The sequence below is a fragment of the Buteo buteo genome, chromosome 2 (genome assembly GCF_964188355.1).
Source record: "Buteo buteo chromosome 2, bButBut1.hap1.1, whole genome shotgun sequence".
In the NCBI taxonomy this organism is placed as follows: domain Eukaryota; kingdom Metazoa; phylum Chordata; class Aves; order Accipitriformes; family Accipitridae; genus Buteo; species Buteo buteo.
In genome coordinates, this window is record NC_134172.1 from 17,357,608 (window position 1) to 17,380,481 (window position 22,874).

Consider the following 22,874-nt stretch of genomic DNA (forward strand, 5'->3'; position numbering starts at 1 on the left):
AAGGCTGGACCCGCAGTTGACGAACCAAGCAATAAATGGCAGTTGTACACGAGCTTCAGCACCTTAACACAGCACGTACGGGGCAGGTACATGAGAAATTCACTGAAATGCACTTCGTTTACTGTCAGCACAGTGCCCTGCTCACAGAGTCTGCAGAAAGGTATTCTTATGGCATGAAAATAGCCCTTCTTCCTACAGCAGGGAGCCTCCAGGTGCCATTTGGGAACTTTATTTCGGCACACCACCACTACTGGCACATTTACTATTAATTTCTACATCAATGCTCCACACAAAGGATTTTGAAGTCCAAGCAAGATGCTTGTCTTCCTCACTGCCCTTCTACACCTGGCCTGATTTTTATAAGTGCTAATGGAAAAACTGAATAAAGTAAAGCAGAAGATCTAGGTAATCTAGCAGCTTCTCTGAATAAATGATTTAACAATTTGTATTGCATTTCAGCATAGACATATCTTACTTTGACTTAAAAAATCAAGTTCTTAAATAGTCAGGTGAACTGAAAAAAGCTCAGTCAAGGCTACAATTCAAGACATTTAGACTATCTTGTAAGTAAGTGTATTGCTTGCCAATGGCTTTAAGTTAAACTACAGCAATATTTTAAACTCCCATGGAAAGTATGCCTGTATTAAAACTCAGTACAAGAAACTTAAACATCCTGACAGCATGTGGCCATGCATGAGATCACTGTGAAAAGCTGCAGCATTCTCTTCAGCTCGCTATTTTCGTTTCCTGGGAAGTTTGAAACCATAATCAGCAGCTTATACCCAAAGTCTAGATGTCAAGACAGCACAGACTGGAGTAAGTCCAGGAGTTGCATTAGCTCACAATATGCAGTAAAATAACAAAATCCTATCCAAGGAGATCCAGAACACTAGAATGGTATTTAATGAAGGCTGAACAAAACTAGTGGATTGCTCCTAGAGAAGACACTATATAGGGATTTCACTTGGAAAGCATAATTTCATTTTTATAGTCAAATTATCACTTTCTTCCCTCAAGGGAGTGTGTGTGTGTGTGTGTAAGTGTTTTATTAAACAGTTTGGCATATGTAAGTTCTCAACTAGTTGCTTTTTGTTTGCCAGGAATTATTTGTATTTCTTGCAAGTCATTACGAGGAACAGTGTGAGAGCATCCAGTTTCTGATATTTCAAGGGTCTGAGCGTGTGTAAAACCCATCTGCATAGAAACTGGATTTTACAAAGGATTCACAGGAAAAAAGTTTGGTTGGTTGTGGGGTTTTTTTAAAGATTTTTTTCATCTATTGACTATAAGAAATTTTTCTGTTAGAATAAACACACAACTCTTGATTGAAAGAGTCTTATTCACTGTCCTATCTTTTTGTCCTGTAATCGGGAAGCAAAGAAAAGCAGAAGGCTGGCAACATGGTAAGTGAAAAACGAAACCTTGAAAAATGACTTCCAAATGTAGAAAGGCAGGTAAGAGAAAGGAGGGGGCTAAGGGATGCCACGGTGAATCAGCACCAGGAATGCCAGAAATCTACATCAGTGCAGACCACTGCCTGGTTTTACTTTAGAAGTCAAGCAGTTGTTTCTCTGTGTTAGTGATAAACGGTTAGTTGCAGTGCTTTTTTTCTAATGGGTGAAGCATGCCACTGAGGGTGTTCCACGTTTGCTACTTTGTGGCAAATATCTTAACAGAACATCCAGTAACATACATTGTTAAATACTGTAACAAATTTATCCCCCCTCCAGAAGAATAAAGCTTATATTTTATTTCTATTTCCTTATCTAAAGGCTTAACAGCTCCTGTTCATAGACATTTTTCCCCCCCTTCATATCTTCGATTGTGAAGAAAATAAACAAGTGTGGGCTCCATACAGGATACTTCAGTTTTCAAATTTACAGACTGCAGCAGGACTTTGACTTCCTTTCAGTTACCCTTACTAAGAGATAGGGTTTGGAGAATAAGATGGTAAGAAGAACTTGGAACAGATTTTGGGTCCCATTACATCAGAATAATACATAGTTATACCCATCTCCATCTACTGGAATTGCTACAAATACCTTTTTTTCTCTTCCCCATTTTTAATCCCATCAAGTGTTATGCCAGTTTATTCTCTTTCTTTCCAAGCACTGGTAGTATTAATGCATCAGGATGGAGTCCTATAAATACTCTTATTCCAACTTTATAAAACACACTGGCTACCTCTGCCATAAATAAAAGCTACTTATACAATGTGCAGCCCATATACAAACAAAGCCCACATCTGCTAGAACCAAGCCACCACACTCCATTAAGCTCCAGGTAGATTACACTTTTTCTGTAACTTCCACATCAAAAATTATTTGAATGCCTAGTGCTGCTACTCCTTTTTGGTCAAATATTAAAACAATATATTAGCTTTAGCTTCTAATATTAGCTTCCCTGTGAACTTGCTACACAGAAGCCATACTCAAGCCATCTAATGCCTCAAGACTAGTCTAAGGGTGACTTAGGGTCCAGCTTAGGTTTTCAGGAAATGTCCTGAGACCCTAAGACAGGTTACTAAAGCAGTGGTACTACTACTAAAGTGATAGTGGTGGAGGGCATTCATGACTAATTACACATAATTTCTTGAAAATCTCGAGAGCAAAACACAAAAACCTTGGCTCTAATGCTAGCCATGTGACCAAACACTTATGTGACTGAAGCACCATATGAAAGGGATATTTTAACATACCTTAATCTTTGAAAGTTTCTGTAAAACTGCCTTCAAGGAAGCCAAGACACAGATATACCATATCCTATAACATCAAGGATCATAGAAGATGCAGCAGTCTCTCCCTCAATACATCCTACATGCTGTTAAACTGTTCCCAATACATGACAACGTTTTTCAAATTGTTGGTTCAGCAGGTTGGAGGAAGCTGTCTTCTAGCAGAGAAAGACAAACACTAGCACAGCTACATCCCTTTACTGGCAAGTAATTTACCTAAATTAGATTAAGATTTTCTGACCTCCTCCACCTACCCAGAACTTGGGTTAAATGCAAGGGCTACCCATCCAGCCCCTGCGGTACTAACAGGACACAGCTGAGTAAACAGCTCTGCCCTCTTAACATACAGCAGCGGGGCTCAGAAAAAAGACCAGGCTGGTTCCTGGGACTCTCAATACCGCTCAAACAGCATCAATAGTTTGTAGCATCATAATTGATATTGAAAGTCAGTTTTGCATGATAAAGCCAAATACCATAACTTTAAAAGCAACTGTTAATATATACAGAGGTTAATTTAGAGGGCATTTGTACGAGAGCCCATTAAAAAGAACTAAGTCAGAGGAGCAAGTTAGAAGATAACGACTTCTACTTTAATATGTTTAATCTGACATTGCTTTAACTATAATAATAACCAACATAGGATACAGCACAACAGAAAAATAGTGAAAAGCTTTAGGAAAAGAGCACCAAATGGTTTTCCTCTGCTCTCCACAGTGTACAGTCCAATGTACATTGATGGTGCATGATCAGATGCGTATTCAAACAACCACCTTGATAAAACATCCTAATTCAAAGTTTAAAAACAGCACATAGCCAAGACTATTAGCACAAGTGAAGCATCTGTTGTTCTGCAAAGCCTTGAAATTGTTTTTTAATATTTTAACTCTGGACTTTGTTTCTGCTTGAGGGAAATTATAGATTAAAAAAACCACTAGCATTCAGGGCTTCTTGTTAGAATAGATTTGATCTGATTTTGGAAGTAAATACTTTGAACTTTTTTTAAAAAAAAGGATAAACAATAGAGGTGTTTTTTTCTTCCTGCCATTACCTTTACAACTATGAATTGACTACTAGGTGACTTCTTAAGTTGGCAGTGTAGGCTAAGGACAGAAACCAGTTGACAAAGAATGCCTGAAACTAGATTTGCCTGTTAAAGTTCCTTTATATAAACCCGACCCTATTTGTCTACAAATGACTGATCTTGCAGTCTTGATTCTCAGAAAAAACCCCAAACCAATCCTACAAAAATAAAACCTTCCAAAAAGAAGACAAAGAATTAAAATTTCCTAATTCCCCTAGATAGCGAGAACAGCCACTGGCCCACCAGGTACTAGTTTTATAGCCTCCCCAGTCTAACAGGCTGTAAACTCCTTATTTCTTTCCCCAGTAAAACAATTATCTTCTCACACTCCCCCCTCCACTTTAGGAATATCATACCAGCAAGCTCTTCTTTGACAGTTCAGCGCATGTCTGATTAAACTGAGTAGTTTTTTGTAACTTCTGTTTAACCTTGAAATCTGCTGCTTCTATTTCAGACCTGATGAAGTGCTAGTGTGCCTGCAAGCTTGTCTCATTTTTTCCCCCCATACCAGCTGGTCTAATAAATTACCTCTTCCTAACAACCTCATGTTAGCTATGTCCTTAGATCATACACAGCAAAACATCATTATGTCACTTCAAACTTGTATTAAACCCTGATAAAGAGTACTTCTGACTTAAGAAATAATAAAAAACAAAGTCATCCAAACTACCACCTTGCGTTACAAAGGTAGCCGTTCAACTTCTCCACATCACACAGATGAGAGTTTATATGCAAGGAAAGGCTCACTTATTAAATGCCTTCCAGGAACAGGAGCATTTTCTGTTTAAACTGCTGTAAATGTAAAAGAAAACATATCAATTGGACATTTTAATAAGTTTGAGGTGACTCCAGGGCTGATGGTTAAGTTCCTAAACTGTCTGCTACAGAGCATGACTGTGAAACAACCAGCTTGCATGATTTAAATTTAAAAGCAACTTTCTCACTTAATTTGAGAAAGGGAAGGGGGGATGGGGAAGGAACAGTTTGTTGCAGACAAATCACCTCTTTTCAATCCATGGGTAAAAAGGTCCTTTTTTTTTAGGTCCGGCAGTTGGAGGCTTAACTCCGCTTTCAGACATGCCTTTATTTGGAAACAATGCAGGAGCAGGCAGGGCAGGGCAGGGCTTTTTCATAAATGCTGCCTGGCCACATGCAAACTAACAACATCTTGGCAAAATGAATGGCAGCTCGGCACAATCAATACAGCCATATGCTCCTCTAACTGTCCCTGTACCAAAAAAAAAAAAGAAAAAAAAGTGGAGTTTAGAGTCTGAAAAAGCAAACAAACAAAAAAACCCCTTTGTAATTGCTTCTTAATCATTTAAGGAAAGAGGAGAATTCTAGGCTCTGCTTTTAGGTTGAGACCAGAGCTCCACATCAATCCCACAAAAAAAGATTGAAGCTCACACAACTATACCCTTTGGGACACTTATTGCCTGTATCAGAGTGCTAACTTCAGGATTGCAGCATACTTGCTCTTGAGAGCAAGGACTGGCTCCAGATAAGAGGGCACAGTCATCTGAAACACACAGGCAGCACAGGTTATGAATGAGAGGGGGGCGGGAAGCTAACTGAAGTACTGACAAATGACTGGACGTACACCTTCAAAGTGGGCACCATCAATGTACCAAAATGCAGGAATAAGACACAGCTCATACATTGGCGTTAGCGCTCGTCTGTTCACTGCAATACCTGCAAGATGGTTCCTTGAGATCACATCCCCCTTCTTCCCACAGACAGGGAGAAGAGGCTATTGTTACACAGCCGCTGACCAGCCCACTTTGACAAAAATAAATGGAACTAAAACTTGAGGCCAGCCATCTTCCTGACACTCCTATCTCCCAGGAGTCTTAGGATCACTAGCAGCAGGAGACCAAGTGAGAAGATGACACCCCAGGAATTTGAAGTTATAACCCGACATCAAGTGCAACATCAGGATCTGTTTGCATTTCCTGTCTCCCCCCTGCCTTCTCTCATGTGAAGAAATACTCCCAGCTAGGAAAGCTACCATATCTTCAGCAATTTTTCTTTTTTCTTTTTTTCTTTGGAAAAAAAGACTCGATCAAATTCCATTCAAGTTTTCTTCTCCATCTTCTTCCTCTCAGATATTGCCAAGGTCAGATACAGGAACCATACAACAAGGCATTAAAGCAAAACATAAAGGGGAGATATCCATTTAAAGGTACTTCAATCTTCCTCCATAATTCCATCCATAAATTGCAAGTTCACATTCTGCACAATCTTTAGCTTGGATTATCCCCTATTTTCCTCCTAGAACACTGGCTCAGTGCTGTTGAGCTGAGGAAAAAAAATGTCCACTTCATTGCAGATGCGTATAGCACTGATGCTGGGTGGACTATCACCACCAAGCCAGTCTCATTTCCAACCTTTCTAGACCACAGTGTTCATGGAAACACCTGGCTTTGATGACAGAACCCATTTGCATCCGTCCTTTGATGGATGGTTGATTTATCAGTCCTTAGGCCTGTGGATACTGCTCACCTTGGGAGAGTACTCAGAATCTCTTGAACTAGACATGGTCTGCATCTGCATTTTCATGCAGATGCCCAATCTAGAAAGTCTGACCAATTTAGACAAGAAAACCAATTACAATAGCAACATAACAATGAGGCAACTATGGGGGAAAGAAGTGGAAATACCTACTAAAAACTAATTTGCTAAGGAAAAGCCTCGACTGCAAACAAACAAGGCTCTTCTTCCCAGAGGACAGACTTGTGATGAAGGTTTGGCATCCATTCAGTTCCTCCTCAGTGGCAAGTAGCCTTGCTGTCTCCTGCACAGACACAATCAACACAACTTTGCCTGCCTGCGAATTACATTCAAAATGCTCTCATCCAGAACAGTCTTGAGCTTTGTTTTCCATCATGAAACACATCTTGCAAATGTATGTTTTTATTTTCCCTGCCTGATCTCATGTAGAGAGGCCACAGTTAAAGCATCTTTGGTAAGCTTAAAGTGAGAAGAGGTGGGTGGGGGAAAGACAGTTTTTGTGGCACAAGTCCCTTTGTAGTAAAAGGAGTCAAGACTGAGCAATAAATGTGGAAGAATTCATGCTTACTTAATCATGTGAACTGCAAGATTAGGTAAGTGATAAATATGCTTTCCTCTCAGAGGACCCTGAAGGCCTCAGTCAAAAAGGCAGCTGGTGTTTTACACCCAAAAGCAGACACTGCCTCTTTAGTCACCCTACAATAAGGGCTGCTGAAAGCCGAGGTTAATAAGTGATTTTCCTTCTCTCAAAATTGCAGTACATCTCACTAGACATTAGCAATTTCCTGTTGTGCTCCCCCAGCTGGTGAGAGCTCTTGGGAGCATTATATCTGATAAAGTGTATTTCAAAATTTAAGACTTTTTGCATTATTATGGCCATATAGCATCTCTGTTAGACGGACTGCTGAAGACTTGCCTCTTAACAAGAAAGATTTCAATTTCAAAACAAGTTGGAATGATTTTCTAAATCCTCCGAAACCTTCAGAATCCTATTTAGCATGTTTTGAGATTTGCAGTTGTTTTCAGGATTTTTGCTGGGATTTAAGAACTGCTTCGTCTTCATCTATGTTTATAGTGTTTACTGTTCCTTGCTTTGGCAAAACGAAGGGGGTGATCAGCTGTTCCGGTTCCTTGACCAAAACAAATGACTAGTTCGGTTGGGTTTAGATTTTAACTTTACACCACATCTAAAAAAAATTCCAAGTAGTATTTTGTTCCTCTTGCTCTTACAGGTTGTGCTTTCAAAAGGGTCCTGTGTTACAGATCTTGATTCAAGAAACACATTAACATGTTCTTCCTTTTCACCCTTTCTATTTAAGAAAGGAAGTATGTATTATTAGAAGTGGAACAGTAAGATTAACTTCAGTAAGGTCCTAAAATTTAGGACTTTAACTACCTTGATTCCAGGGTAGCTAGAATCCTGTTCAGCGTTTTTGCCCATCGTACCACTACAAGGACACATATGAGGGATTTGCCTTGGCATTTCTTCTGAAGTTTCAGTCAATATTGTGGAAAAAATTCAATAGGAAAAATATGAGTACACTGACCACTAACAAAAGTTAGAGATTTTTCAACTAGTTTCTGCCAAGTGGGACTAGAACTGTGACCTCTGTAGCTCTCTCTAACCCCTCAGGAATTCTGAAAGCATTATAAAATACTACAAAACAGAAATCAGAAATCTCTTTTGAGAGGAATAGAGTCTCTTAAAACAAAGAAAACAAAGCAACAATCCTTAAAACTGATTGCTACCTTGAGTAAGTAAAGTTACTGTAGTATTAGTATCCCCAGTAATAAGTTCAGTGAATGCTACAGATTGCATTTAACAACTGGCAATTTTCAAGAGAGCCACCACATGCTTCCCTGCCCAGCAGGGCACTTTATAGCAAGCAAGCAAGCCAGAAATTGTGACCAATTCAGTAACAAAAATAAGCACAAAAGAAATGATCAGCAACTCAACTACTTGAAGCTGATTTATTTCCACAGTAGCTGGATGTAAATATTTCCTTTTCTCTACACTAGACTTTCAGTTCAGGGAATACATTAAGAGATTCAGAACATACATCTAACACTGTGGCTTGCTCTGATCGTTGTATTGTGTAAAAACTATTGTGAGAGCATGTTCAGCCTAGTTAGCCAAGAATTTTACCATCTCTATAATTAACTCTGGAGTCTGACATCATCACCCCCTCAAGGTTCTCTTAAAATTTTAATAGCCTGGTTTATGAATATTCATTTGCCAGCATTATACTTCCAGGGATTTATGAAAACCCAATGGCATGTCAGTTCCCAAATAGGTTCCATTATTCCTGCTGCTTCCTTAGCATATTTATTACAAGCCAATTTTATGCTGTCAGAAAGTGCATCAAGCCTGCAGTTGGTCCAACCATCTAGGTCGTTTCATAGAGACTAATAGACATAGCAGACATCTGAGTGCTACTCCTAAGGATGTCTATTAATCCCTCCACTGGATGTGATGCTTCTTCACAGGCTTCATCGGTTCTAGGCTATAAAACCTGTTTCTCCCTTATCTCCTCCTGTTTCTCTTCTCCTACATGCCACTGCAATTACAAGCTAAGCACGCGACAACCAGCTCTTCAAAGGCAGCTCCTATGTGAGAGAACAGTCGCCCAAACCACAAAGGGTTTATGAGATGTGTACAGATAACTATTCCATGCAGTCAGCTTGCTTCAGCAAGTGCTACAAAGTCAGATGAAACTGGCACACTGCAACAGCTAAATAAAGTTTGTGACACATTATTCCATTACCAAGAGGCATAAACAGTGCTTCTGCACCAAAATGTATAATTTGTTTGATAGTTGTTCATTTTTTTGAGAACTGTGACAGTGCTGCAGCTTTAAACCACTGGCTTGGACATTACTGTATTTCACAGACACGTGACCAACAGTCCCCAGATGTAAAGCACCTCCAGTTCTGAAAGGAGAGCTCAATAGAAGTTCATAGTGCAGGTAGATTGAAAGCTCTTATGAACCTGAATCGGGCAAAAAATGTTTAGAGCACAGTTTGTAAGGCATATGAAATTTAAGGCTACATTAAATGTATTAAGCCAGGTGTATTTTTAGCCAATTATTTAGAAACTTTCTCCTAATATCCATGCAAACTGGAAAGCAAAACTAGAAAGCCAAATACTATTTGTTATTTCTCTTATCTATTCCTTGGCTATGCTTCTCTTTTGTCAGCAGAGAGGCAGCTCAAGAAAGCTCAGAACTACTTTTGTCATTTCCTAACACAATGTGTAGGGGTCGGCGTTCGGAAGATCTCGCGTTGTCACGGAAAGTTAGAGGGTTAGTCGCAGCCTTGTGATGTACCTGTAACCCCACCTCCCCTTGTTAGTATAAAAGGAATTAACTGCGCAATAAGAGGGGGAAGTTGGCGCTCACACTGTGTGTGTTATCTGTCTCTTTCCCTGGTCCGGGCTGACCAGTGATCTAAGCGTGGCACCTTGATATGTAGTGAATGCTACAATAATGAATCTAAATAGATCTTTCTGAAGGCATCCTCAAACCTTACCTTAGAACAATTGATGCAATTACGTTATTTTACCCTCACCACGACTACTTCAGAACAAACACGGTAAGAGTTTTGATCTGCCGTAAATGAGCATTCAAAGTTTCTGCTTTCTGTTTCTGCTCCAAAGATTTACACAGCAATGAAAAGCTCTCCATTTGGAACAGTCATTTCCAACAGTACCATTTCGCAAACACAATATTTAAAGGTGTCTCCAAATGGAACCTGTAGACTACTCAAAGTTAGCATGAGAAAAGGCAGGGCGGGGGGGGGGGGGGGATATGCAGATAAAGAATATCTTAAGCAATAAAAAAGGGTATAATCCTTAAAGGGAAAGGTAGGGGAAATATTAGGGACCAGCAACTCAGAGAGTGAAGAAGAAAGGTCAGAAGTCCTGAAAGATGTAATCATGATCCTGTTTTAAAAAGAGAAAGGCTAAAATTGTGACTGATACAATGGCCTATTGGCCAGTCCAGAAAGTTTGAAGTATCCCAAATAAAATGGCTTTACAGAACATCATCACTTGCAATTTTTCACTTGATGCTTCCTCTAGCTCCCAGGCCACAGCTTTGGCCAGAGACTGGCGTTTGGGAATAGAATTGTAAATTCTTACCAAAACCTGGTGAAAAGCTTTGCACTACAGGCAGTCCTGGACACTGGTCAGGGTACAGCAACCACAGCATCACTGTGGTTGAATTACAGTATTTCTAGTTTGCTTCTGTAAAGAAACCAGGCTATTTGGCCTTGTTTTTTCTTTCCCAGCCTTCTTTGGGGAGGGGAAGGAATAATTTATGCTATGTCTTCAGAACACAAAGAACTACTGTCAAAGTAACAAGCTGCCTGTTTGCCCTAACAGGGATAGGTCCTTTGTGGTGGAGGGGGAAGGGAGACCTTTCACTTATAAGAGATTTCCTTTAGAAGCAGAATGGGGGTTTTGTTATTGTTATTATTTAAAAAAAAAAACAACAGAAGGTTAAAATAATTTACTTCAAGAACACCTGAGCTAAAAGCTCGATTTTTGCTTTTCTAAGAGCTCCAAAAGGAGGGGAAAAAAAACTAAACCAAGTCTGCCCTGCAAAATTCTACCTACTCTACCTACTTCCCCCCCTCCCCCCTTTATTTATTTATTTTTAGTGACTTGCAAGCTAAATCTCTAGCCTGCAACAAAACCAGGTTTGGGTAGCTGTCAACCCCTAAAGCTAAACAGCTACAACACTTGGCAGGTGGTTGCAGGAAGGACTTTTCGCTACAAGGGAAAACATGATCAGCTGGGTAAAGCTGAATGCCCAATTTTTTTTTGGCAGCCGATACTCTCATAGGATATACAGCCATGTTGGCCAGGATCAGGGTCCTGAATTATGTAAATATTTCCAAATGTTTAGAGCTTGTCTGCCTTGCTAGACCACCCACAGGGAGTACAGCTTGATGGCCATGGGAACAGTACCACCAACTACATTGTTTTTTTACTGGACTCTACTGAATACACTCAACACCCAGTGAACTGACAAAATTACTCCTCTGTGTCAGGAAGATTCATACATGTCTGCCCAGCAGGAGCTTCAGTAAAGCATCCCTTTGCAGGCAGAAGGATGCATTGCAGCTGCATCAGCTTTCATGGTTAGGTTTCAGCCTAAAAATCTTGGAATATGCAACAGTAGGTCTTAAGTTTTGCTCCCCTCTTAACAGGGGAAACAAAAATACACGTTTGTGGAAGCAATGCAAACACCAGAATACTACTTAGTAATTCAACTAATTGTCACATGCTGCAAGAAAGAAGCAATATATTAGTGTTAATCAGTCAAGAGTTGATTTCAACCCAAAGCATTTGTTACATTCTGCAGAGGAGCAGCAGGTTGCATTTCACAGCCACTGTATCAAAGATACGAATAAGGAGCAAAATATCCCAAAATACAGAACAAGGCATTGTCAGGGTACATGGCATGGAAGTGAAGTCATGTTGAGAACTAGTTATTTACACCTCCTAGGGTGTAATCCCATGATGCAATACTCAGATTAAATCTTAGACTATTATCCCAGCATATCAACACTGTCTGTTCTCAGCAGAGAGGTGACCCAAAGATCCTGTTTAAACTAGTCCATTTATCCAATCAAGACAGTAAAAACAAAAGCATGAGAGAGCTCCTCTTCTCTAAGTACTTCCCTTGGTTCTCCTTTAAACCAGCTCGAGGTTTCAGTCTCAAAGCCTGGTCCCTAATCCTCGATCTCTCTCAACTCCTGCTTTCACTCCTCTCTCCCTCTGTCCCTCTGAAGTCTTGGAGAGGGAGCAAGTTGCTGTGGAAGGCTGCTTGCGATGCCAGGAAGACAAGCCAGGGCGACTAAACCTAATAGTTCTTGATTTATCTTAAGTGTTTGCCAAGAGGATTGTGCGTGGAGTCACTTTTTTCCTGACAATTACTTCCACAGAGTTGTTGTCATGAAATTTCATAGTCTGCATTCAGTCTCACATCATCACAGGCAATTACAAGTCACTCATAAAAGTCTACTCAATTACTTGCCCTAGGTTTAATTCAGAAATACTCATCTGTTTAATGTTTCAATATAAACTAGCTACTTGTGTGCTGGCTTCAATCAAGCTGTAAAGCTCCTGTGATATCAGACATAAGTCTTTCATAGCTGCACTTCAAAATTATGCCCTAGCTTTGCTTACACCTATTTTTACTTCAGTCCAAACATCCTAGCACAGGCAGTATGTAAGCCTTTGTAATTTAAGACAAAAGTTTCCTTACATCTCAAATGAAAGGTGCAGAACTAATTTTAAGTAGAAGACTATTCATACTTAAGTCCCTATGACACTTTCAGAAGCATGGCACAGAGGCAAGTAGATAATTGGGCAATTTTTAACACTGGGCTAGAAGAAACAGCAGTAGGCTTGGTCCAAAATCAACATGGTGTCTTAAGAGAGAAGTTCTCTTTGGCATAAGAATATTAGCACAACACTTGCACAACACATTGTCCTACTTGCCTTTACCATGGTTTGTTTAAGCATCTAAATCAAGCAAACCGAGGCTGTCAGGAACACAGTATGACAGACCTCGAGATGCAAACATTTAAATGCTGACATTCCACCTGATGTGATGAAAGCAATGCAAAGCATTGAAGTAGCTCACAGCTCATAGGGCTCCCAGTTTTTGTCCCTTCTGCCATTCAACCAAAGCCAACAGTGTTCCCTACTCACTTGTCCTTCATTCTCACTCCCGCATCAAGCAGCTCGTTTCAAACCCCGACTCCTCCCACCCCCACTAAATCAGCACTTGCACTGGCATAGCCATGGTGAGCAGTATTGGAGAACCCACAGGGCTAGAGAGGAAGAGGAAGAAAGTTCTCAGAGTAGTTCCCTGATCTGTGTGGCCATGTAGCCAACTGACACACATGGAGAGAGTGGTTCAGGAGCAAACTGGGAATGGGAGGGTGAGCAAGAAGGATTCCTAAACTGGTATTTTAAAGCGAGGTTGCCACTTCCACTATTCCCATCTGCCAATCCAAACCATCAGCTGCCTAAAGCAGTCAGAAGAACTTGGTATCCTGAACCTTAAACATCTGCAGGAACACGATCCAGTCGGTGTGCTAGAGTGTCTAACATAGGTGGACAACAACCATGATCCCTGACAACAGTAGGAAAGAATGTGACTGGCCTCATCAAATGGTGTCCAAATTGCCTAGGTGTTTCCAAAAGAAATCGGGAGACCTAAATTTGAAACTCACCAGCCCAGAACCTGAACCCCCTTCAAGACAGCCTTAAACACCAGCCTACAAGCAAGCGAACAGCAAGGCTGCTCTTGACCTCCCTTGTTTAAGGCAGGGCAGCTATGAAGAACACAAAGTTTTATAAATGATGTTATGTTCTTCTGCAATTAGTAATTGCTATAAATCCTCCTAGTTAATACGCCTGACACATTACTAGCTCAGAGAATAAAGTGTTGAACTGAAGTATGTTGATGCTATGCTTTCTCCTTTGACTCAACCATTATGAATCCTTATAGGCAGCAAATACACATAATCCAAATAGCCAGAAACATGATTAACACTGGAAAAACTAAGCCTTTACGGCTGAGTAACTGCCAGGATGGATAATTTTTCCTGTGCCCACCTAAACAGAACCCTTACACATAAAGGGCTGTGACTTCATCTAATGACTGATCAGAAAAGGCCTCCTGGTCAGAAGAGAAATGCCAACTATATGCATGTATGATGGGAGCTTTTTAAACTTCTCTTTTCAACAACTCTTTAAGTTACCAGGGTTCCTCTGAGCTGAACACTTATCTCTCTTATCTGGCACAATATGCTACGTGTGAGCATATGAACATTCAATCGCTTCTTTTGAGCTCTGAGATAATTCAAGACAACCGATTATTTGCTAATCTTTCACAGAACCTAACCTAACCAAGTTTTCTACAACTTAAATACCCCATTTCCACCTCTGTGAGATCTCCAGCTGGACAGGTCACTCTTCAAATACACACAGCAATCAGTAGCTAGATGAAGACTTGGTGTAGATTCCTACATGCCAATGGTTAGCTCAGTTAGTCTTTCTTACTCTGAATAAGCCAAAAGACCCTTATCCTTTCTAGGAATTTCAACAAGGAAAAAAAATATCAAAGTTGTTTGTATTTCGTGTGTGAACAATTTTTGCAAACAACATATTTCTTCCAGAAGTGTTCTGATTCACTGGTGTTTTGGGTACATAATAACTATAACCAGTTGAAGCACAATTCTAGATGATTACTATATAAGCAAAACTGATCACAAAAAAAACTTCTAATGGTTTTCTTCATTCTCAGTACAGTTGGTTAAGGTTGACTGAAAGTGCAATGGTCTTGATTTTTTGTAGAGGTACAGGAACATTTTTGTGTTAATTGCTCAGTTCAGTTTTAAATGGCTGAGTGGCAGGACTCACCCCGCCCCAAATACTAATAAAGCAATTGTTAAAACATCCAACATTCGCATGTATAAAATGCCAAATGCATTTTGACAATATCAAAGTTGCACCTACCACAACTGCATTTGTAGTATACCTTTAGATATCTGTGTACTCATATCAGAGTATTTTAGTACATAGATCTCTATAACCAAAATGTATTCTGTGCTATTTTACAAGGTATAGGTTTCTTCTACTAATGTTTCCCCACTGATAAATTAGTAAGAAATGGAAGTAAGAAAACATGAGAAACCTCAACCTAAGAATTTGGTATTTAAACCTGTAACTGTAATGCAGCCTTTGAAGACTTGAGTTCATTTTACAGTTAGAAAATTAAGTTTCCCATTCAGAAACACAACCTCCAGCTATGAACGTAAAGATTCCTTGCTTGCAAAGATGACCCTTACTATCTGATCAGAATGAAAGGATGGGAGGTGAGCTATGTTTTCAAAGCCAGCTTGTACAATTCACCCAGGTTTCACTGAGTGCAACTCAGGGAGTCGGCATATGTTTTTGTTTGAAGTAGTTTTAGTATAAACTAACTCTAGTTAGGGTTTTTAAGGCATGGAGTAAGCTTTATTTCCCTCAACTTCAAGAGTTTATCATGTTGCTTAGAATCACCAACACTGAATCCTTGAGTCTGTTTCTTTCAAATGAGTTACATGCTCTGGATGGTTTGACTACAGTAAGAAACACACCATGCAAGGTTAGTTTTACTCACTGCAAAAAATAGCTACTTGTCTTCACAATGACGAGGAAGAAAAAGTGAAATCCAATGCTGCTGGAGCAACAACCGCCTCAGTTGTTCAGCTCCAGTTGCCTGCGTTAACCAATAAGGCAAGGGTTTTTTATTGTTTTTTATTGGAAACTGAAGGCAGGCAGGTGTTACAATGACTGACACCAAAGCCAAGTGAACCGAGGTCTCTTAACTCCCAGAGCTAACTTGTGGCTACAGGGTTAGCATTACCAACCCCTAGTAACCACTGGAGTGCCAACAGCTGCCTGAAACTTTGCTTCCAGTAGGATCTCACCTTGTTTTCGGGGCCAGTTGGCACTTAATGGAAAACGACATTGAAATACTGTCCATTTTTCACTCTAATATAAACAGATGGGGCAATTATTTTCTAAGAGTTAAAGAGTTATTCTAGCTGTCTCTGAGGCTAAAATAGACTTCTTGTCAGAAAGGGCAAGACTGAAAAAGTCACATGTGAAGCACATATGACTTGCATATTCCCTAGATCATTTGGTGCAACTGTTTTGAAACATTAATCCACACTCCTCCCTCCTTCTGCAGCGAGCTAATAGGAGACAGTGCTAGCTTTATTTTAGAGAACAGACAGTAATTTTGTCTAAATCTAAGGCTGATATGATGGAACAAGAATGAAATCCTGTAGATCTTTGCTGACTGCCAAGAGTTTTACAGGTATAAGCCATGAGGAGCACATTTGGCAGTCATTAAATCCATGGAAGTATTATTAACTTCTCACAGTACTTTGGCACGCAATCTCTCAGCCAACACCTGAATCCAGTTTCTTTGTAACAGACCACTAGTAACAGCATGGCAGCTTTCAAACGGCTCAGTTCTGTCGGGAAATTACACAATTCCTGTGTAACAGTCTGATGGAGCCTTAAGTTGTCTTAGCAATGTACCTGGCCTTAGTTATTATGACATATGATGCTTCATGTCCAAGTTCATCATAATGCTATTTTGTATACCTGAAAAGAGACAGCCCCAGAAATCTGAATTATTTTAATCTGGGTCTTTGAAGTCTTACTTTACAGATATATTTTTTTTTCAACTCTGAAAACTGGCATCATTAGAGCAAAGAGAGACCATCCCATCAACTAAATCCAAAAAAACAGCAAAGACTTAATGCATAGTTGCTCTACCCTGTCTACTGAAAGACTCCCTTCAACACACCACCACGTGAGTAAATGACATCAGAAGCATTTTTACCATCAGTTACCCAATGCATTCTTATCTGCTTAAGGCAGATTCCAACTAGGACATGTTTTGCTCATTAAAAATCATGACCTTCCAATCTGCCTGTTAACTCTAAACTGCCTAGTTGGGAAAGTAGCAAAACCAGCAAATTAATAAGTGGAGAGTATTTTGCCCCCTGCTTCGAGAGCATACTATTCCCCTCCGTTACACCAAATGGAGGTTTCTCCATGGAGAAACAGAAGCCTATGCATTCAGCAAGAAAACACACTGTGAACTGCGGTGCTTCTGCAAAGTGAACAAACTCAGCCATTCTGTTACTGCAAACTATTCCAGACCTTTTGCCTCTTTAAAATTGTAGTGAAATTGCCATGCACAAGAGACAACACATTGGGGAACAAACATGAACTCCAAAAATGGTAATTTAAACTTAAATAAGCTTGTGCAATTTTCACCTATGTTCGTTATAGGAAAGGCTTCATAGACAAGAGCTGGTCTTGTGAACGTGTTCTAAGCAAGGAAAATTACAATGTTGCATTTAAAAAACCAAACACAGAAGCCACAAATTCTATACCTTCTTAATAAAGTTTTGCATAAACAAATATATTGAGACTATAAAAAGCTTTCATACCACTTCATCAACATAAATCTAACGAGAGAAACCTTGGCTCATCATGTGTTACAATGCATGCAGGATAATGCACATACCCTTTCCACACAGAAAACTGGCAAAAGGCTCCTCCGACTTGTCTTGAAATGTCTTGGTCACAAATGGCTCAAATCCACCATCTCCAAGTCTACCTTGACTTGCTGTGAAGAAGAAATGTGTACTGCCATTTCACTTTTCCTCAACTAAATAGTTTTGGGGAGCTCTGTGTACAGATATAGCGTAATCTCTCTTCTCTGTATAAAAAGTAAAAATGGCACAGCTAGACTAAAACTGCTTGTCTGTCCCCTCTACCTTTATCCCATATAAACTATCAAATATAAGGAATTTAGCAAAGAAATGCCAAGTACAAAGCTATAGTCCTTCTGAATAAGGCTCCTAGAAATCTGAAATCCTTCTTCCCATTGGAAGTTTTTGCCAAGAATGTAATTTAGCAATGCAATCAAAACAAAACATCATTGGAAGAGGTAGATTTAATGCTTAAATTGACTAACTAATCCCCCAGAGATAGCAGGGAAGAAAGTTTACCAGTTCCAACACATTGAAGCATCTGCTGCACAGAGGAGCTGATATTGTTACTTCTCATCAATCAAAATGTTTCCTGCATTACACCCTTAGCACATTTGAACCTGAAGCTGAAGTTAAGGGCTATAGCAGTGTCATCCTGCTCTTGTGCAGACTCTGGGGTACCTAACTTCCATATCTGATGTCTTTGTGGTCTGTTCTAGGGCTTTTAAGGCACTGATATCTTCTAACAGGTTTATAGGAGCACAACATAGGCATGCTAAAATGGTGGAGCAATTTATGTCAACTTGCTTTTTAAAATGCAAGTAGCAAAGGAAAAAAAATCACATCATATAAAAAAGGATGCCTATTTTACCAGAAGCAATGTAAAAACATTTTAAAGTTGGGTATTAAACTGAAGTACACATCTCTTAATCCAAGACAAAAATTAACAGGCTATCTGAAGGAGGATATTGATTGGGCAGTTTCTTCCTAACCCTCACTGCCTCTGCAGGTAGAAGGATTCAGTCTCCTATAAAATATGCAGATAGAGGTGAGTAATTAAATGTATATCTAACAAGGTCTGTGTGAGAATGATTAAATATATGAGGTTTTTTATTCCAGTAAAATATTCCTATCCCTAAACGGATAAAGTAGTTTTTAAACTGTAACTCTCGAGACATTTTCTGTCTTCTGGTATGCTCTAGGCTAAGACACAGGTTTATATAATTCAGAATAAAAATTATAGATCCCTTTGACAGAGAAATACAGATTTGTAACCCAAGGAAAATGGAAGATGGCTTTAAATTGCTAGTTCCTGAAAGGGAAACTGAAAACCAGGTAATTTATTTCCTTCGGAAGGACACTATTCTTGTGTTTCTGGAGATTAAAATACAACACCTGGAACATTTTTGAAGCAAGGAACCTCCTCTTCCTGCCCTCCTGCCCCTTATGCTCCCCTCCTTTAATAGCTGATACTGCTGCAGGAGAGGAAGGTAAAACAGTGCCAGTAACTTTCACTTGTGGTCTCCTGATAATGTTTAAAAATAAGAGAATGGAAAGTTGGAGGAAGCTTTCTTCAGAACACTCCAAGTCTCAAAATACAACATTGTTATCCAATGCAGCAGTATTCACATGTGTTTATAGAACTTCTTAAATACAAGAGAAAATTACTACTGAAAAATTTGGGGGTTATAGAAGTGCTCTTATAGCTGCTTGTACTACTGTGGTTAAGGTTAACACATTACATCGGAAAAAGAGACACACCTCACACACAAACCAACCAGTGAGAGGACTTTCCATTCATAGCAGAATGAACTCATCCTCTAAGCAAAACCACGAGAATAAAAACACAAAATGCCTTAAGGAAGGCTGAATGACTGGCATGCACAGGCTGGAATAAACCCACTCACATTTCAACCTGACAAAGCTGCAAATATTCTCAAACAACTGGTTCAAGCGACTGTGTGCAAGCTCTCCGAATGAAGTGCTACTTACTTCAGAATCCTGTAAAAAATCCACTTGTCTGCCTTTACACAAGGGAGGAAAGAAAGAAGGTACAGATGCAGCAGAAGGGGTCAGTCTTCTCAAAATAGTTACTAATAATGCCTGAAGCTCTCTTTAGCCAGGTATTTCATAATTCTTGTTTTAGAGAAGTTTCTCACTTGAGCTAAGATTCCTTCCCAAAGGACCTAACACTCACCCACTAAGAAAACAGAAAAGTGACTTCACAAGAGTTACCAAATATCAACATGCAAGGCTGGCAAGTACATGTGCAGTCAAGATGATTCAGATAAGTCAGATAAATTTAGAACAGTGCTTTCCTAAAAGCATGCGTTCACCAAATGCAGTAAATATGCAGGACCTACATCCAAGTGCTGATTCCAAGCTTTAGAGCAAAAAATTTATTAGTGGAAATCTCCTTTTAAGAGTTCGCTGCCATCTGAAGTCCTCAACAATATTATTCCTTGGTCTGCCTTTAGTATTTCCATCCATCACTAGATTTATCCACATAAAAAGCTATAGGCTCTCCAACCTTGGAGGACTAAGCCAAATGCAGTGTGGTAACTTCACATAGGACCAACCTTTTATGGTTGGAACAGTAGAGCTTTGATACAGCTAATCTACCATAAATAGCTCTTGAAACTCAGAAGGATCAAATCAGCTGTTGCAACAGTTCCAGCCTGTAGCTGCTTCAAATCCAATTATACTGTCAATGCTATCTTGCGACTCTCCTTTTTACTCCCCCCCATCCAAAACTTTTTTAGTCCTGCTCCTGTGAGAAATTAAAAGCTGCAAAGACAAATGCAGCAGAATAAAATGCATTTAATAAAAATTTGAAACAAATGCACAAGTATTCTTACAATTATCTTAAGGAACAGAAGTTTTATTCTGTTAAGAAACAGCTTAAGAATTTGATGCCCATTTAAAAAAAAAAACCACCATTATCAGCCCTGACTTGTAATGCAAACATACAATTTGAAATAAGCAAACAGTTCCAAGAACAGCAAGCTCAGCTTTAAAAGGTGGGTGAAACCAAGCAGATAAACTTCATGGAGCACTATCCATGTCCCAGATTAAGGTATAACGCAATAAATTGCTTGCATATTTTTTCTGTAACTTAAATACACTTGAGAAGTACTAGAACTCGCTGTTATAAATCCCTGTATTACAATGTTTCCTTTCAGGTGGTTAGAACCATTTTCCCAAAGAAGCTGAGAACTGTAATTTAAGAATTCTTAAGGAACTGGGAGCTTCCAAAATGTATGTTTACTAACCATACAAGTCAGTATAACTCTGAAAAATACTACTAGGACTACTAGATCACAGTAATTCCTGAGAAGCTAGTGCAGTGACACTGTTCTGGAAAAAAGATACAGGTTTGGATCCAGTGAAACACAGAGGAGCAGCATAATCTTTATGGTTCACCTCACAGTGCAAATAAACAGCGTGCAATGCAAGTACATAAGTATATGCGAATAAAAGATATTTTTTTAACCATACATTATTAACGTCTCCCCAGTCTTTCCAAAACAGCAAGTTCAATTACTCCAGTGGAGTACAGGAACTCCGGTACTTCAAAGGGGAAGAAGTATTTTGTGGGCAAAGCCTGGATCCATATCTCCCATCAGCACATAAATCCTGAACATTGTCAGGGCATCCTCCTATAATACTGGGCATGACATCCACCATCTAGGCATCAGTCCTTCTTGTACAAGCATGGGTAGAAGAAGATTGCTTATTCCTGGTATTCGAACTGCTTTAGGAAAAGTCTGAAATCTGGCTCCTCTGGAAGCTACTCTAGTGAAAGGGACAAAATACAAAAATCATCATCTTCCATGTCATGCAAAATTGTCAGCCATATGCCATCCTACTCCTCTCTGAGCTTGTGTTAAATTTTATCATCTCAGTTAAAGGGCCTGGATTGTAAACTTATTTGCAAAGCATGTAACATACCTTGAACACAAAAAGAGTCACTGGTTTCAATCTTGCCTACACAGATAATGACAAAGCAACTTCAATTAAGTGTGGCTGTTTTAAATGAAGTGGTTTGCTATCTCCTCTAAATTGTGTATGAAGAACCCAGCTGGGCCACCTTCTGGAAGTCTCAGAAAAAGTCGAAGAGCTGGAAGAAGGCACAGAGAGTTTTCCCTTTAGGCCCTAGCAAATGCCCAACCTAATCAATTCAGATGCATAGGAGACAGAGAGCTTTTCATTAGCATGGAGTAAACTGAGCATGTGACAAGTAGATAAAACAGACCAGCAAGATCTGCCCGAATAAGTTTATCACTTTGAACACAGTTTGTAGAACTTGTCACATTATGCTTCTGCACTGTGGTGAAAAAAAGTAGCTGAACCAACTGCTGACAAAAGTTCAACAGAGCTCTTAAAAATGCAGCAGGCATGCTTGCAAGAGCAGCCGTGAGCATTCTGCCAGAGCACAACCACTGGTGCTTTATGCCCTATCCATAACCATTTAAAATCCAAGGTCTTTTATTACTGTGGAATTTGAAGGATGTGAGTTATGACATGGAAACACACCCCCTCTCAAGGAGCAGGACTGCGATTGCTTGTTTCTTTTATAGAAACCATTCTACATTTATTCTCCCTATCACACAGAGGACTACGCTACAGATTTCACTCTCACACCTAATTTGAAAAAAAAAAAAAAAAAAAAAAAATCCTGTATGTGCTCTTTTCACATAGACTTCCTTGGCTATAAACACACAAAGCAGAACTGACTACCATGGAAATGCAGCAGTTTCTCCCTCTTCCTCCCCAATACAAAATTTCTGTAAACACAAGAGTAGAGGAATCCACAGCCAATACATTAGATCACCACCAGCTCTTCACAGCAAGTGTAAGATCTAGCATGTATCTTCCAGAGACTATCAATTCTATTACCAAAGAGAGTGAGACATCATGCACTTCTCAGGCCACAGGTTCTGTCCCAATGAAGACAGAAGTACAAATTAACAGACACACTTCTGATACCATGGTCTTGCATTGCAAGAAAGGACATGTGCTTCAATGAGTAACAGTCAAGAAACAACACCAGTGTAACACACAGTAAAGTGTACACAGCTTGAGAAGTCTGGCTTAAGCATGCATTTATTTAACAATTCAGCTTCCCAGTTACAGATGGAGAGGATTCAGCTGGAGAGGGGAGGGGAAGGAGAGACTTCCCAGAAAAAAAAGACAAATTTAATAAAAAGTGACTTACCAGCATCCATTGTTAGAATCATGACCCCACTTCTGTGTCCCAGGGAGCAGGAAGCCTTACCCATCCAGTATATGCGAATGACTCAGAAGGACAGCATGGCTTTGTTTCAGCTTATATCTTCTAGCTCATTCACCCCTCCTCCCTCTCGTGGGATAAAAGTGTTGCCTGTGCATGGCCATCCCTATTGGCTCAGCTAGGGAACCACACTCATTTAGCATATTCAAGTTTGTGTGAGAGCCTAAAATGACCCA

The 22,874-nt window shown here is 39.7% G+C and overlaps 1 protein-coding gene across 20 annotated transcripts in view; it reads right to left on the minus strand.

Moving 5' to 3' along the window:
- Positions 1–22,874, minus strand: part of SVIL (supervillin) — a 142,189-nt gene that overhangs the window by 82,145 nt on the left and 37,170 nt on the right. For 14 of the 20 annotated variants that reach the window (XM_075046619.1, XM_075046718.1, XM_075046709.1 and 11 more), the window contains exon 1: positions 22,624–22,727. The exons of 1 other annotated variant lie outside the window; for it this stretch is intronic. In XM_075046619.1, coding sequence (XP_074902720.1) covers positions 22,624–22,687 — 64 coding nt within the window. In that variant the 5' untranslated portion in view covers positions 22,688–22,727. Of the gene's footprint in view, positions 1–17,437; positions 17,527–19,397; positions 19,631–22,623; positions 22,728–22,874 lie in introns of those variants that run through there. 5 more of the 20 variants (XM_075046723.1, XM_075046691.1, XM_075046680.1 and 2 more) reach the window with 3 other exon arrangements.